Source organism: Pinus tabuliformis, chromosome 2_1 (assembly GCF_031772625.1).
Source record: "Pinus tabuliformis cultivar Carrire ecotype Pingquan chromosome 2_1, CPIR1, whole genome shotgun sequence".
In the NCBI taxonomy this organism is placed as follows: domain Eukaryota; kingdom Viridiplantae; phylum Streptophyta; class Pinopsida; order Pinales; family Pinaceae; genus Pinus; species Pinus tabuliformis.
The window spans coordinates 665,063,638-665,081,071 of NC_142299.1; the positions used below are offsets into that span (position 1 = coordinate 665,063,638).

A 17,434-nucleotide genomic window follows, 5' to 3' on the forward strand; every position below is an offset into this window, starting at 1 on the left:
AAATGATTACCATAAAATTTAACTCTCTCAGACTAGTGAATCATATCTTACAGGAAGAAAATTCAGAATGTTTAAATGATTACCATGAAATTCAACTCTTTCAGAGTAGTGCATAATATCTTGACAAGGTTCATTACAAAGATTACTAAGTTCTTCAATTCCAATCAATATGCTTAAGCCCTTCAATTTTTATTGATATGAAAATATACGAAACCATAAGTTAGAAAAAAGGAATGAAGCTACACATATCTATTTATTTGCAAGAATTTGAAATGGATCCACCAAGCTACATTGCAATCTTGTAAGACTTTAGAATAAATTTTGTTCATCAATATATTTAATAATGCTCAAGAGTGAAGTAAACATAGACAAATTTATTGTTCATAATGGTGCATCTATATATATGTACATATATGTATCTAAATGAAAGAGGTCAACCACTCTGATTATGAATCAGCTAACATAATTATGTGTTGTGCAATGATTTGAGAGGTCAATTATTAAGATGTAGTAACATCAGACTACGCTAATCGTGCTGCTGAGGATTCCATTGGAATTTAGACTTGTATTTCTTGGAGGATGTGCAATGCTAATATTGAAATATGTATTTTCCCCACAGTATATAGGCATACTAGCAACCATTTTCTTGATTCCATTTTCTTTACTTGAACTAGCATTATTAGATGTCATCAGCCCCAATTCTAGCCATAGCGACAACTGAAACTTCTGTGGTGCACTAATTGACCGAGTGTTTTTTTCCTTAGCAGGCGCATCAGTAGTACTCAACATACTGGATGTATCTTCTTCTGAGTTCACACGATGATAATGGGTTTCTTTCTCTTCAACAATTGGTTCCATTGGTTGTGGGGATCTTCCTAGAGATAAAATTGGAGAAACACCAAATGAATATAGTTATAAATTAGGTGAAAACCCCAAATTCTAATTATTTGATGAAAATTCATAAAGGTTTCCCAATGAGTCTTCTCTACAAAGCGAGCTTGTGACCTGTAACACAAGAAAATTATTTAAAATAGAAAATTCCTTTCCATAATAAAACAAAATGGTTAGTTCCAGATCTGAGGACCAAGATGAATGAATGAATGATTAGATATTGACATGGGAATCATGAGGACACATATCAAAGAGACTATATTGACATTTTATTTTATTAAGATTGATCTGCCTTAGAAAATACTTATGGGCATGGCTGGCTACTTGTGTAGATGTTTTGGTCATCAAAAAATTCCTGGATATCCCTCTTGGGTTACCCTTCCCAAACTTCTCTAGTCCATACAAGGACATCTTGTGCTCTTCCTCCGACCATTGGATGCCTGCACATTTACACCCATATCTAGTTAACAAAAATGTAAAGAAACCAAATGAAAAAAACTAAATTGAAGCTTTATCATATCATTACTATACTGTTAGAAATGCATTATAGATAATTCACGGATTACATGCCTCATTTCTGGCAAACTATGCTAGAATTTGACAAAATATTAAAGACAATTTTCTAGATCCATTCATCTTTTTTAAGGTTTTGGGTCTATTCAAAAAGGGAAGGGCAGAGTTCCCCATTGGTAGAAATTAGACAAGTATGGAATCATGATTTAGATATTTAAAAAACTCGATAGTGCAAGATTTATTTCATAAAAAGAAGCGATGTGTTTTATACTAGTGGTTAAGCAGAAATGAAAGAGAGGTGTATTGATGTTGAACTTAATCCAATATAGATCTATGAGATAGTCTAGATAGTTTATAACATCACATAAGAAAAAACCACATGTGACAGAACCTCACAGGGAATAACAGAGTCAAAGATGGTCAACAAGGTATGGCACAAAAATTGTCACTGATATTAAAGACCAGAGTGAACGAGGGTGTTATCACATTAATCCTGGACTTGCAACTAAAGCCAACTTTTGGACTGACAATTTTTTTTATATAAATAATGCTCTACAAACCATGTGTCGTACAATTATCACATGCAAGGGTAATACTTTCATAGCCCAGCAAGGTGATTAATAGATTGATTTACACCTAGAGTGGGTACTATTGCACATAGGGAAGGAAGGCCCTTTGTAACTGTCAAGGCTATTGAAAGAAGAGAAGAGAGGTGCTTTGTAGCCTGGTTATTGTAGTAGAGAATCCAAAGCTTTAGAGTCCATGTGGGAGTTGGTAAATCCATAAAAATGGATTAAGAGGAGGAATTGAGTGTTAGCTAGGTTGTGGTTTAGGAGTTCCGTCACTGACCCAAAGTTTGTTCCCAAACGAATGGTACCTTGGGACATTTCATTTAACCTCTAACTTGGGAATCCTTTATTTTGGTATTTGGATAGAAGGACTGAAGGGAAATTAGTCCCAAACTCTCACCAAAACAATATACCATTACTGTAAATAATAACAAAAAATAGGATCCATGAGGATACTGCATATGGACATTAATACATGGGATGCATTGAGAAATTTGAATATGGACTTCAATACAGAGGATATATAGGGCACAATGAATATGGACAACAATATTGGGCATTTAAAACAAAATACCTTTGGGCACATTGAATAGAGACATTACAGATCATTTAAGCCAAGAGTATGCATTTAGGTTGCTAAGGAGAGCTCAAACAAAAATGACTATGGAATCTGAGATATGCAACCTTAAGGACCATATCGAACCAGAGGAAATATAGATTTGCAATGTGTTGGTTGTAATCAAACAATAACACATCCAAAAACCCAACTAATGAAACAAAGCCATCAATCAATCACAACAAATTCAAAATTGCTAAAGACCAACAAATACTACTAGTAAGATTGAGAATTGAAGGAAGAATTTTGACTTCCAAGGATGTGATTTGACCCGCCACACACCTTTCTTCCTCTCACGTCCATTGCTGGAAGAATGAACAAATCCATCAGACAAATACCCATCATGAGCTGCAGATCTACATTCGCTTATCCCAGAATAGTGAAAGAAATTGAAAAGTGAATGGTAATGGCTCAAATTTCTCATACTAGGGCTCTTTCTCATGCATGCTATGCCAACGTCTGTAGAAATGAGCCTGACCCCAAAAAGTTACCAATGAAAATTGCTTTCTTATATCTCCATATTTTTCCTTTCATAATTTCAAATAATGGAACCTTCTTTGATCTCTTCAAAGTCTTCCATGAAACACTTCGACAACATATGTGCATCGAGATAAGGTTTTGTCCCCTTCACATGAATCATCATAATTTCCCTATAGAAAGACATCAATCCATTTTGGCAATCAATAGATTTGCAGAAACAGAAGAAAAAGGTGAAGAATAGAACATTCATTTAAATGGCTGCAAAATTCTACCTAAAAACATAATATAAACGAAATAAATTTTTACCCCGGTTCGTCCTCTATATCGAGAGTTATGACCCTTCAAATTTCTAATGAATCTAATGACACCACATCATTGCCTCACCGTGTGGCGCCCACATGGTCATCCTAGTCAACCTTTCCACACTACATCATTGCCTCGCCACATGGTTCCCACATGGTCATTCTAGTCAATCTTCTTGTGTTACTTGGTAGTATTGTATTAGCTACTAACCCATTCATAGGTAGGTTCCATAACCTTGGGTTATACACTAATTCACAATGATGATATATATATATATATATATATATATATATATATATATCCCATGGAAAGCCTTACCATCGTGAATCATGATTTATGAGCCAAATTTATGGTTTGTAGACAGAAGTCGTCTTGATAGTCTTGTAACAAATATTGCTTCAAGTGCATTGGGCATGACCTCGACTCTGTACACATATAAAATACATATGTAGATACTATGATAAAGATCCTCTACTTATAGTGCAAAAAAAATTGAGTCTGTTACAAAGAAAAATGAACCCCCAATGAAGGTTAAGTCTACCATTGTAGTGGTATATACTAGTTAGGCTATTGGCATGTGTTCATGTATGAGGCAGGGTGGCTACACCACTTCTCTTCTTTCATACAAGGATAAGTGATGGGGTGGTGTTCCTCCACTAGCCCTTGAACCACTAGCTCTTTATCCCATCCCCGATGAAGGACTAGTAATAAATAATCTAGATTGAAAATAAGTTTCTTTAATTTTAACAAATTAATTTTATTTTTTAAAATATTTATATGTTAACGATATATTAGAAATACCAATATATATAGACTAAAATTTAAAATATTATAATTATAAAATTATAAAATTATTTCATTAATAAAATCTCAAAAATAATGATAGCTATTTTTGTTTTCATATTCCTTATTATTATAAGAAATAAAGTTAATTTAAAAACGAAAATATATTTTTAAAGTGTAATAATGGTAAATTAAAGTTGGAAAGGACATTAAAAAGATATAATATAAAAATAATTTAAGCAAAGTCTTTTGGTAGAAATCAAATAAGAGAAATTTTTGGCCGAGGCTTTTCGAACCAACAAGTGCGAACCACACTTGGTGGTTCGAAAGGCGTAGGCCAAAAAATTCTTTTATGTGATTTCTACCAAAAGACTTTACTTAATTCATTATGGATCATGAGAAGCTTGAATAGAGAAGAGAAAAAAAACAAAATATTTATATTTTTAATATTTTTTTTAGTTTTATAATACATGTTATTATAAATTATATAATTTCGAAATTTTAAGTTATATACATAAATTTAATTGAGCGTGTGTTCTAAAAGTGCTTTTTTTAATATTTTATTTTTCCTTTTTCAACTTTTATGATAAATTTTATTATCAATTATAATAATTAAATTTTATAATTTCAAAGTTCTAAATTATCTAGATAAATAAAATTGAGTGTCTTTTTTAAAGGTGCTTTGTTTAGTTAAGGCTTTATCTTTTTGGGATATGAAGAAATAGTTTAACAACTCAAAATTTAGAAACATTTAACCAGACTGATAACTTTCTCTCTTATAAGAGTTAATGATCTCAAGTGGTCTAGTTCTCTTTGATGATAAATTAGCCTGCACTTGTCAATATCAACCATCAATAACGGTGACACTACTCATTTGTCCGCCAAATTTAATAGATTTTCCTCATATGACAAAAAAATTTAATAACAAAATTTAATATGAGAAATTTGTGATGAACGTGTTGAATATGTGTGATGAGATGCTGAGCTGAATTTGGCAGGAAGACCCGGGGCCGCTTGTTCATTTCCACGCGGTTACTACGACGACCTACCATCCATGCCGAGAAATTATTACGATGACTCAGCAAGAATGGGCGAAATGATGGTCCCTGTAACTTGAACGCGGAAGGCCGTAATGGCGGCGCTTTCCTGCCGTGCGACGTCCCCACCAGGATGATTCTTGATCGCAGAAATTAGTGCTTCAGCCGATCTCAATTGACCCTTCGAACATCGAAAATTTAAAGCAGTCTCTCGTATGTTCAGGTTGGACCTCGAATCTCTGTGGGCCGACCGCTGTACATCGAAATTTTAAAGCAGCTTCTCGTATGTTCTGGCTGGACCTCAAATCTCTGCGGCCCAGTTGTCGCACTGTGTTTGCCTACCCCTCGGTAACATCTTTCGGCGGATTCTGCGGTTCTTGGAGTTGAGCTTCAATCTTTCGTTTAAACCTGGTTTCTTCGAGATATTTAGATAGTTACACTACTTTTCGCATTTTTTTAATTATATCTGGATTTAATTTTTTATTATTATTGAAAATTTGGAAACGCCCCCAAAAAAATCTCATTGTGATGTATTCACATGATGAAGTTCAACTTCAAATGTTTTGAGCGTTGAATCTTACCAGTGAAAAATGGAAATTTATTAATTTTTATTTCTTAAAAATGATTTTAGATATTTTTTTCTAATTTATAAAATAAATCTATTTGATTTAAAAATGATAAAATTTATAATTTTATAAAATAAATGTGTTTATATAAAAACTAGATATAAAATTTCATTGATAGTACGAGTCACTAACGTACCTCACCCTGCGGGGGGCATCCTCCCCTGTTAGTCGAGCCTGCTTACGCATCCTCCCGGTCGAGCAATTTCATTCCTCGATGAGGTCGGCTTGCTCCTGATCTAAGAACTAATGAATCCAAGATAATTGAACAAATTATTAGAAATTTAAATATTTTTACACAAATATTATTAAATGTCATTAATTTATATATTAATTTTTTATTTTTAATTTTAAAAAGAATTTTTATTTATTTTTTTATGATATACAAATCTTATTTTAAATTTTTTAGTCTCTATTCATTTTTATTTTAGATTTATCGAGTTCTAAAAGAAATCAAATCTTTTTTCTCTCTGGTCTTTGGTAGATTTGGAATTAAGATAGATCTAAGCTAATTTTTTCCCATTTAAATATTGTGTTTTCAAGTGAATATTATAAATTAATAACATAAATGAATATCATAAATACATACATTAATTTTATTTTAACTTATAATTATCTTATTTTATACCTCTCTTTTATACTCCATTGGAGAACCTCAATAAGCGCAATTTATTTCTAACATTTTCTATTTCACCAAATTTATAATTAACTCAAATGTAAACTTAATTTAAATTAAAAATAAGAATAAAAATGAAAAACATAAACCAAAACTAAGGCCAGTTAACCGCGTTGAGATATTATTGACTCAAAGGCTTTACCAATGTGTTGCGGTGAATAAATACTCATGGATCTTTCAAGGAGATACGTTGGTGAGAGGATTTCTCCAAACGAATATTTTGGTGCAGTGGGTTAGGTTTACGGTTTTTTTTTTTTAAATTCGAAATTTAAGATTTTTTCATGATAGATTATACCTTTTTAGCGTTTTTCTTCCTAGGTTATACCTTTTTGCCTCGACCGAATAAAATTCACTGTAAATAATTTATTTAAAAATATTATTATTTTATCTTATGGATTACCGTGCTTCGATTAATTATAACCTACAGGATTTTAAATATTTATTCTTTAACAGTACGATAAATATTTTTAAATATTATTTTATCTTTACTGTAATGATATTTATGTGCAATTAATACAGTAGTATATTAATATTAATATGTTCCGTCATAAATAATAATGAATCTATTTCTAAAAATTGTTAAATAGAATGATTAATATTTCTAAAACTCGTTAATTATTCTATTTTAGGTGATTTATTTTTAAAATATGTATTTATTAAAGTAATTTGATAGATTACTTAGAAAAAGTTTGAAAAGAGTAATTTATATAAATTGAAAATTTATCAAGATTATTAATTTTATTATATTATAATTTTCTAATTTAAGTTCATGGTATTAATATTTTTATTCTTCACATAATTAAAATTTCAATTTTTTTTTAAAATATTTATAATATAATAAATATTTATAAAATAAAATAAAATATTCAATTTCTTTCCAAATAATATTTAATAGAAAAAAAATCTCTCTTTAATTACTTATCATAATTTATCATACCTATCTATTTGTAATCAAAATACATCCATAACAATTTAACATAAAATTAAAAGGGACATAAATAAATACAACACATATATTATTATTTTATTTTAATATATTAAGATTACTGACTTATTATTCAATTTGGTTATTATTGAGTATTTTCCCAATTATCCAACAAAATATATCCATAGCAAATTAACATAAAATTGAAAAAAAAACATGAATGAAAGGAAAACCAATACAAACTCTATATTATTATTTTATTTCAATATATTAATATTACTGACTTTTTATCCAATTCCGTTATTATAAAATATATGTTTAGTCTTTCTACCTAACGATGACAATTACTTTGTAATACTACCTTGCTGAGGTAAAAGTGGTGAATATGTAGGTAAGAGTGTGGGTGTCTTATTTAGAAACTTTCTTTTATCCTCCTCGTAGTTGTCTACCTTCCATTAAACAATTTTGTAATAAATTGCGAAAAAAAAATTTAGGAAGTGGTAAAACAATTAATAGTAATTAACCCTTATTACTAAATAGGGAACGTTTTAACATATATCCATATCCTTTATGGTTCTGTATCCCATTTAATTTTGTCATTGTTTATTTAGGTTAAATGCATTTTTTTAATAGAAAAGTATTTCAAAGTCGTTTCCCATTCGATTTAATCGAAAGTCTATGTTATGTGGAATAGTTTCATTTCCCAAATTTGATAGAAGGGCTATTGGTTCTATAGTTAACAACTCTTTTAAATTTACCATGTAATTCACAAAAAAAAGAATTAACCTTATAACAGTTTTTGGGTAGAATTTATGTGATCAAATAGTTCATCCATTGAGTGTTGTTTATGCACTTGCTAGAGATTGTGAAGATTCTCTTCATCAGTAATTTCATTGTTCACAACATCTTCGAAAATTTCTTAAGAATGAAGGAAATCAATTATCTGTTGATCTTCATTAAAGACACGCCAATTAATAATGTTATCTGGATGGGCGGTCTAAAAATTGATTTTTGAGAAAAAGAGTCTGCATCAGAACCTTTAGCGTGAATTAGTCTAGATGCTACATTAAATAATAAATTGCTTCTTCATTGAGAGATATAGAAATAGAAGTAATATTAAAAGCTGAAAATTTAGAAATTAGATCCCATAAATCACCTTAATAATTCCTTAAGCGAGTTAAAACACAATGTATAGCATTAGATACCTTATTAGCAATAATTTTAGAATCACCATAGATCCTCAAGCATTCAATTCCAAGGTCAATAGATTTATAAAGTTTGTGTATGAGAGCCTCATATTCTACAATAGTAGTGCATTCCAATTACAATTTACATGCAATGAAAAATTTATTAGCTTTGGGTGAAGAGCAAACAACCAGCACTGACACCTTCTTTTGACTTGGATCCTTAAAAAAACGATGACTAGAGTTGATTTTTTGACTGAATTCGAACACATCAAGTAACTTATGATTAGTTTTCACCAATTTTTTGCTTTACATAACCTCCAATTTATTTGGAGAGCAAAGGCTGATCGGGGGAAAATCCATCTTGCCAAACTGGACCTCCTCACCTTGCCAAAAAAATTTGGTGGATGGGGCCTTCTGGACATAAAGCTCTTTGGGAATGCTCTTGTTTGTAAGTCCCTATGGAGGGGCATTTTTGGCACAAATCCCTGGAGTGAAATTATCCACCAAAAATATCAAAAAGGTAGAGGCATTGAATACTGGTCCAGGTTTGATTCCATTGGCATTCATCAGGGTTCCGCCATATGGCTCAGTTTCAGAAGGATCCAGTGATTTTTTCTCAACAGTCTCAAATGGAAAACTTACACAGGCAGAAAGATTCTCATTGGTCTAGACTCTCTCGCTGGCCTCAAGGGCAATCTACAGGTTCCTCCTCCGCTCCTTTTTTTTCTTCGCAAATCTGGCTTTTTCACATGGGATCGCATCATCAAGGAATGGCATGGACTCTCTCCCACGCTAAGAGATGCTCGCGACATCGGCCTCCCACAGGACCTGCTCCCTCTATGGAACAATCTCATATCCTCTCTCCATCTGGGTGGGTTAATGCGCTCTTCAAATGAAGATCATCTGGTCTGGTCTTTATCCCTCTCTTCCTCTCATGCAATTGTTAAGGATATATATTTGGATCTCATATCAAAATCAAACAAAATGAATGGTCAGCGTTTTCCAGTCTACTGGTGGAAGCTTGGTTGCCCCCTCAAAGTGACCTTATTCTCTTGGCTGGTATTCTTCAACAAAAATTTGTCTTGGGATTCTTTAAGGAAGCGATCTTGGCATGGGCCAAGCAGATGTGTCCTCTGCAAAATGGAGGAGGAATCAAACTTCCACTTATTCTTCAAATGCTCGGTCTCTCAACAAATCTGGTATGAACTTGCTCTGTTTCTTTCCTTTCCGCATCTTAACTTCATCTCTGTTGATGCAGCTTTTGCCTGGTGGGGACGACAAGAGGTTGTTCTACGTCCGATCCTTCCTATCACTATATGGTGCCTTTGGAAGTGGAGGAACCTCAAAATTTTCGAGGATTCTACTATCTCCTCCAAATATGTTCTCTCTTCTTTTTCTACACTCTATCTACCAATATGCTGAATGGTGTTGTATGTTTGTCTTTCTATGTTTCCATTTTGTTCATTTTGATACTTGACGGTCCGATGGCGATCTCTTATAAATCCTTTGGCTATCTGTTTCATGATATGCTTTATACTCTATCGACCATTTCCAGGAGTATTTCTATATGCAGATCTATCTGAATATTTTCTATATATACCCTCAATATAATATTTCTGAAAAAATAACCTCCAATTGTTGTTGTGAATTTGTGAAAGGAGTAAATTCGACAACAAAATTTCTAAAAAATGAGTCGATAGCTAAGGAATATTTAAACATTATTGGTTCATTGGGACCATTACAATCAACAACGACATGTTTCATACAAATTTATTTATTAAATTTAATATTATTAGGTTCACCTTTCCAAGGTAACTATATATGAGTGAAGTCTATGTCCAAGTATAATTTTAAGTGTTGCATCAAATCTCAGCTTAAGAATAAGCCATAAGTTGTTCATATATTTGTAATCACTACATCAATTATCTCGTGAAATTTGTGATCAAAAGATAATCTAATCAAAACACCAGTTATTTCTCCTACAACCATTACATTGGTTCTATCAAGCTAAAAAGTCTTACATCAGATTGTTTCGTATGAGCATTAATTTTATTGCAAATGGAAAGAGGCATGACATTACAGGAGGCTCTACATTCATTCATACAATTATGCACATTTCAATTAAAAAATTAAAAATGTGAGCAAGAAAGGAGGAGGAATTTTATTTTGTGGAGGGGAACTATCTAAAGTGCACTTCATGATCTGAACATGATCAAATGAAGGTTTATTAAAACTTGTCATCTTTACACTAGGGGTAAACTTATTTTCATTTGAACCTTAAATGATATAATATTGAATGTCATGCTAAATTATGGAAATTCAAATAGCTCAAAAGAGAAATGTTGGCCTTTAATTTTATAAGGTCTTTAATCATATCATATTCTATATATAAAGCAGAAAATTTCTAGACATTTTCTAGTTGTTCTTTAGAACCTTTTCACTTATCTAAAGTAGAGGGTCTTGATTATCAACTAGTCTTTTTCTACGTGTTTTATAGATTATGTGTGAAGTCTGAAAAATGACCAATAGTAGGAGGTGGTTGATTTTCATCTTTTGTTTCATTTTTATCTTCAACCTCTTCTAACCCATTTTCATCAAAAGTTGATTTTTTTCCTGAGGTAACGCTTCTAAAATGTTTCCCAACCCTTCAGAACTAAGATTTTCATTAGGGTGTGTAGATTTTTTTTTGTTATTACTTCCTAAAAGGTGCTCTAAAGTTTGTGTTGTTAGATGGTCATACCACTAAATTTTTCTTGAGTTCAATGATTTTATTAGATAGCTTATTAGTGAACTTTTGAATACTTTCAAGATAAATGGTTGATTGATCTCTCTTTTTTTAGGTGGTTTAGATATTGCTTCAAGTTTCTTATGGGAGGATGAAGCCTAATCACTCTAGGTGCCATGGTTAGTGTTAAGGCTAAGTATGTCCTTTTTGGCATCCATAACTTCAACGTATGTTGCTTGAATAGTGGTATTTTGGTCTCTTTTGACTCCAAACGAAATATCAGTGGGCTAAGCCTTAACATAATATGAAATTACAAGGTTCTTAGTGGGCATGAAATCATTAAGAATTTTATTTTTCAACAAAATAAATATCAGTTTGAAATCCTTAATTCATTTGTTACTTTCCATATCCATATTAGACATTTCCATGACTAACACCTCTTGAGTTTTTTCATCCCCAAACTATTTCAAGGAGGGAATTTCAAATTGACCCCATGGTGTGATACTCTGAGGTGGTTATGCAAAATACCAGGTTGTAGCTCCTCCCTCAAAAGTATACAGGAATAACCTACATAGGAAATATTCATGACACACATTCCTTTTCTCAAGTGCTAAAATGAAAGATTGAATGTGGTCATCTATTGGTTGTTTAGAATGGGGGTCAAATTTAGGAAGAAATGTTTGAGGATTTCTAGGAAAAGGGTGTTGCACTTGGAAAAATAAAAACATCATGTACAAGCCATGGTGTAACATTTTTAGTTTCCTAATTAGCTTTATTATTTCCCTATTTATTATCCATATTAGGTGAACCCTTAGAATTATGCAATTGAGTTCATGAATAAATTTCTTCACTAGAGGAATCCTTAAGAAAATAAGATGAGGATGGGTTGGCTGAGAAAGGAGGTGGACTAGGTCCTCCAATGAATGTAGGATATGTATATTCACCAACAAGTGGTTGAGATAGTGATTGATTAAGGTCAAATCCAAGAGTCAGAATATCACACAATCTATCATTAAAGGTATCGGTAACATGATAATTTGTTGCCTATGGATCCAACACGGTAGGAACTTCCAAATATAAGTTGATGGGTCTAACAATATTTTGATGAAATTTTCATTCAATGGATATAGCCCTCTCCAATATTACTTCATTTATCGATAACAATTCCTAATATATTTTGAAGCATTCAAGAATTTAAGGTCAAATTCAAGAATAGTTAGGAGTTGTGGGTTCATTGGCAGCTTGTTCAGATTGAGAAAGTGGTGATGGAAATGAATTACAATGAAAATAATAGGCTATTTCAATAGTACTAAGGATTAAGTGACTTCCGATGATAATAGGGGAGTGGATGGTTTTTTGCCTTATGACCACCCTTATTCATTTAAAGTGGCCCTCCTTCTAATGCCATTTATTGATATGCCATTTGGACCATATTTTAGCAAGGGGATGCAACTCTGTAAGAGCCCTAGTGAAAACTTCATGTAATAAAATTTAATAAAGGAAAAATAAGACCATGGTTAAGGGACACTTATTCCAAGCTAAATTTTGGGCAAATATATCCTAGTTGGCATCATTGGATGTGTGTTTTGGCTATAAGGAAAATTGGCAAAGGAAAAGGCATTAAAAGGTAAAAGGGCAATTTTGGCACATTTATTTATGAAAATGAAGAAAAATAAGAGAAAAGGAAGGTAAAAGGTCACTTGTTGCATGTGAGGAGGAAATTAAAGGATAATAATGGAAAGTGAAGAAAATAGAGGCCTCATTAATAAAAAGGCTTCTGAGGATTAGTGGGCAAGATTTTGCTAACCTTTTGTCAGTTTAGCTTTGGTGCCCTCTCTTTATTCTCTGTCTCTCTCACTCCTGGTCACTTAGAGTTTTCTTGGATCACTTTAGCTTTGGATCAAGGAAGGAAAAGCAAGAAAAGGGAAAGGAAGGAAAGTAAGGATCAAGGATCATGCATGCCTACTTAAGAATGTTGTTCAATGAGTGTATTCACCTATGGGCTGGTATGAGGCCTCTAGGTTATGGGCTGAAACTTGGGTTGAATGGTATGAAGTAAAAGTCTTTCATAGACCTTGGAAAAGTGTTATTCTTGGACTTGTTTAATTGGATTTGACTTATTATCCCACTAGGCTTGATCCTATTGTATGCTTATAATATACAAGGATTTTTGTTGACCTGTGTCAGGTTTACTTCCTATGGACCTTAAGGACCATGGCGTATTGAGGCATGTTAACCACTCACATGTAAGGGTAATCATAGCATAAATTTTTTCTTCTATGATGCAATTTTACAGCCAACTATCATGCATTTTTTATTGTATTTTATTTTTTTGTTTGTTTTATTTTTTCACGAGTTATTTACAACATGAACTTTTTAGCATGCAACTTAGTTGGCATGGTTGTGCCTATGATTTTCCTGAATATTGAATACTAAGTTCCTAAGACGTTCTTTTATATGGTGACATTTTATTTGTTTTTTTATACCATATGGTGCATAAGAATACACCATATACAAAATTTGAACACAAGTAATATATGGCATTTTCTTTTATAGATATGGTCTTTTTACTACCCAAAATATCACAATAAGAAAAATATTGATATTGTAAAAATTGTTTGAGGACCTCATTAAGGTCGATTTGTCTGATATCCTACTTGATTGATACCTTCTCATGAAAGAAATAATATGAATTAATATGTTCCTGAAACAAATCAGATTCAAATTTTATAGATAAAAAAGATAAAAAAAAATGCCAACGCCATAATTTGATTGTTACTTGACTCTGGTGTGGGCAGGGTGCGGGAAATGGGATTAGAAAAAGGATGGGGAGACAATGCGAATCACGTCTTGCATATGATTCATTTGTTTTTGGAGATCCTCTAGGCACTTGAGATCAACTTTGGAGATGTTTTTGGCAGGGATTCCTATGGTTTTTAATGTTGTGATTATTTCACCTCATGATTATTTTGGGCAAGAGAATGTTTTAGGAATGCTAGACAAGACACCGGTGGACAAGTAAATAGATTTTTTATAATTTCAATGTCCATTCCATAATATCCTCTCTTTATTGTTTGATTGTATTTTGAATGCTTCCCTTAATTTTGTTTTTTATTTTACCTATGAAATTGAAAATACTTGTTATCATGTCTATTTAAACAACATCCAAAGCTTCAAGATGAAATTAGTATTACACGACATTAATTGAAATCATTTTAGTTGTTTTGTATTAAAAAAAATTAATGACTATTAGAAAATTTTATTTTCATGTTGCTATTTGAGCAATAGGTTGTCTGTATACATGACCAAGTTCATGCGTTAGAGAATGAAGTGTTTTTGTGAATAAAACAACAAGGATTAGACATCAAACCTCATATTTTTTGTTTTCACAAGTTATCTACAACCTGAACTTTTTAGCATGTAACTTAGTTGACATGATTATGCCTAAGCTTTTATTGAGGATTGAATACTCAGTTACTAAGGTGTTATTTTCTATGGTGACATTTTATTTGCTTTGTTTATACAGATCATCTAGCCACATAGTGGCCATTATTGCGCAACTGAAGGAAACTTGTTCGATTTTCTTTCTTTTATGTGGAAAAATGACATTGACATTGTTGATGTTGAGGTATATGTCATATACATATTTTATAGTCTAATTTAGTTTATATTCTAGTATTCATTGCTTTTCATGTCTTATACTTTGTATTGTATCTTATTTTGTTTTCAAGAGAGAAACTCAGTATTGATAGTAAGAAGTAGGAATTGAAGAAAGAGGAGAACTATAACACTGGAGTGACAAATGAAAAAAGATAGAGAGAAAAAACCAATCTAGCAATAACCTTAGAGCCAATATCCCACACAAGCCACACACAGAGATTGATGGTCAAGTCTTCAGAGTTGGTGAATTCACTTGCAATTCCTTGGCAACATAATGATAATGTTTTGAAGTGATGAAACAATATTTCATGTGTAAATTGTGGTCCAATGAATATTAAGTTGGAAACTCATATTGTAATACTTAACATTTTCTATAATATAATTTATGTGGCTGAAATTATTTAGAGTTGAACTTTATATTATTTAGTATCATAATTAACATATTTAACTTTGTGTTTTCATACTAGATGAATATGCACATTGTATGACATTTTTTTTATTTAGTCACAAAATCATACTAATTAATTTATGTTCATTAATAATGAACATAACAAATCAATCTAAAACTATTGAATTAGTATTTTATATGGATTAATGATGAACACAAATAAAATTATACACGACTAAATTAGTTGTTTATAATGATTGTTACTAAAAGTCAATGAAATGAATATAAATTACTAAATCAATCGTTTCTATAATGAATATGAAACTACCAAAAAAAGATAAATGACTTCTACAAATGACGACTAAATTTTTCATATATATGACCATTAATAGCTAATCTACAATATCTTATAACACGACCAAAATTTAGTCATATTTCTTTGGTCATTAATTGGTTTCAAATGATGACTAAAATTTGCATATATATGACTATTAGTAGCTAATTTATAGCATCTTATAACACGACCAACATTTTTTTCATATTTCTTTGGTCATTAATTGGTTCTATTGAGTCATCATAGAGTAATATATTTTGTTGTATAGTTGGCCATTAATTGCAGTAATTAACGACTAAATCAATAACTAAATTAATGACCAAATTTATGGCTAAATATACTACTAGATGATAAAATGGAGACAACTAATTAGTGACTAAGCTAAAAATCACTAAAAGTCGGTCCCGTTATAAGATATTGTAAATTAGCTACTATTGGTCACCAATTGAAAATTGACCATTATATGCAAATGTCAAACATTTTTTTAGTAACTACTTAGCTATTTTGTACCAGGGGATGCTTACTCATTTGAGCACACTTAAAATATATATAACGTAAAATTCCCTTTCGAGCTATAAGGTGGCCACAATAAAACCAACATGAAACACTTCATTTAGGTTTTCAAGGATCTTTGCAACAATGATGCTCACATAGATGAGCACACTTTAGCTATGTACAACATAAAATGCCCTTTTAAATTGTGTGGTGGCCATAGTACAACCAACACAAAGCACTTTATTATAAATTAAGAGTGCCCTAGGTAATGCAATCCACACTTTCAATATCTATATATATATATATATATATATATATATATATATATATATATATATATATATATATATATATATAGATATAGATATATATATATATCCAAAACAAGATGTAGTTACTAATGAATTTCAAGGATATTTGCAATAATGATGCTTGGTTATATGAGCACACTTGAACTATCTACAACATAAAATGCCCCTTTGGACTGCAAGGTGGCCACAATAAAACCAACATAAAATACTTCATTATAAACTAAGAGTGCCCTAGGAAATACAATCCTCTCTTTTAACAATAAAAAATACCATAACCAAATGTAGTTACTAACGAAGTTGAATTTGATTCCATCATAAAAAACATGTAAATGCTGAAAAAAATATGGAATTTTCAATGCAAAACAGGGAGTAAATGTTTTGGCCAAACTGACATCATTGCTCACAAGAAAAGAATTAACATTATCTCATAGTAAAATAGATTGGTTAATATATTTATTCACCGAGTATTATGTTGAAGAGGAGTACCTCCTTAATATTTTCAACCTTCCTACAGTGATTCTAGTATAAGTGGAGTCTTGAACCATTGTCATGTACTTGTCCAAAAAGAAAGCTAGACCAGCAATATTGTTGGTTCCTAGTCAATGAAAGCTATGCTTTCAAAATGCGGAAATAAGGTGTGTATATTATTTGAATGTTAGTAAAGATGTTATATGCCACATTAGCACTACATCAAGATCACTTTAACGTGAAAACATTTAATTCGTGTAAAATAATGGACCAAAAGCCCAAATTACCCATATCATTGTATTTTTTTTTCTTTATTTCTTGTAAAAGAAACAATGGATATCATTATCTCCACCCATTTAAATAAGTTGATTGTTTCATTTGTATCCCCATGGGAAAACTCAAATACAACTACCAAACTCTAGTACAACCAATTATTCTTGTCCATTATTA

General features: G+C 31.4%; 1 protein-coding gene across 1 annotated transcript; it reads right to left on the reverse strand.

The window, feature by feature from the left end:
- Nucleotides 1-516: 516 nt before the first annotated feature.
- LOC149202350 (uncharacterized) lies at nt 517-3,073 on the reverse strand (the record flags this gene model as incomplete). The annotated part of the gene is given in 3 exon segments (XM_089401565.1): nt 517-1,005; nt 1,117-1,331; nt 2,872-3,073. Coding segments are annotated over 3 exon segments (906 nt in total), but the record flags the coding sequence as incomplete, so codon positions are not given.
- Between the last annotated feature and the right edge of the window lie 14,361 nt (nt 3,074-17,434).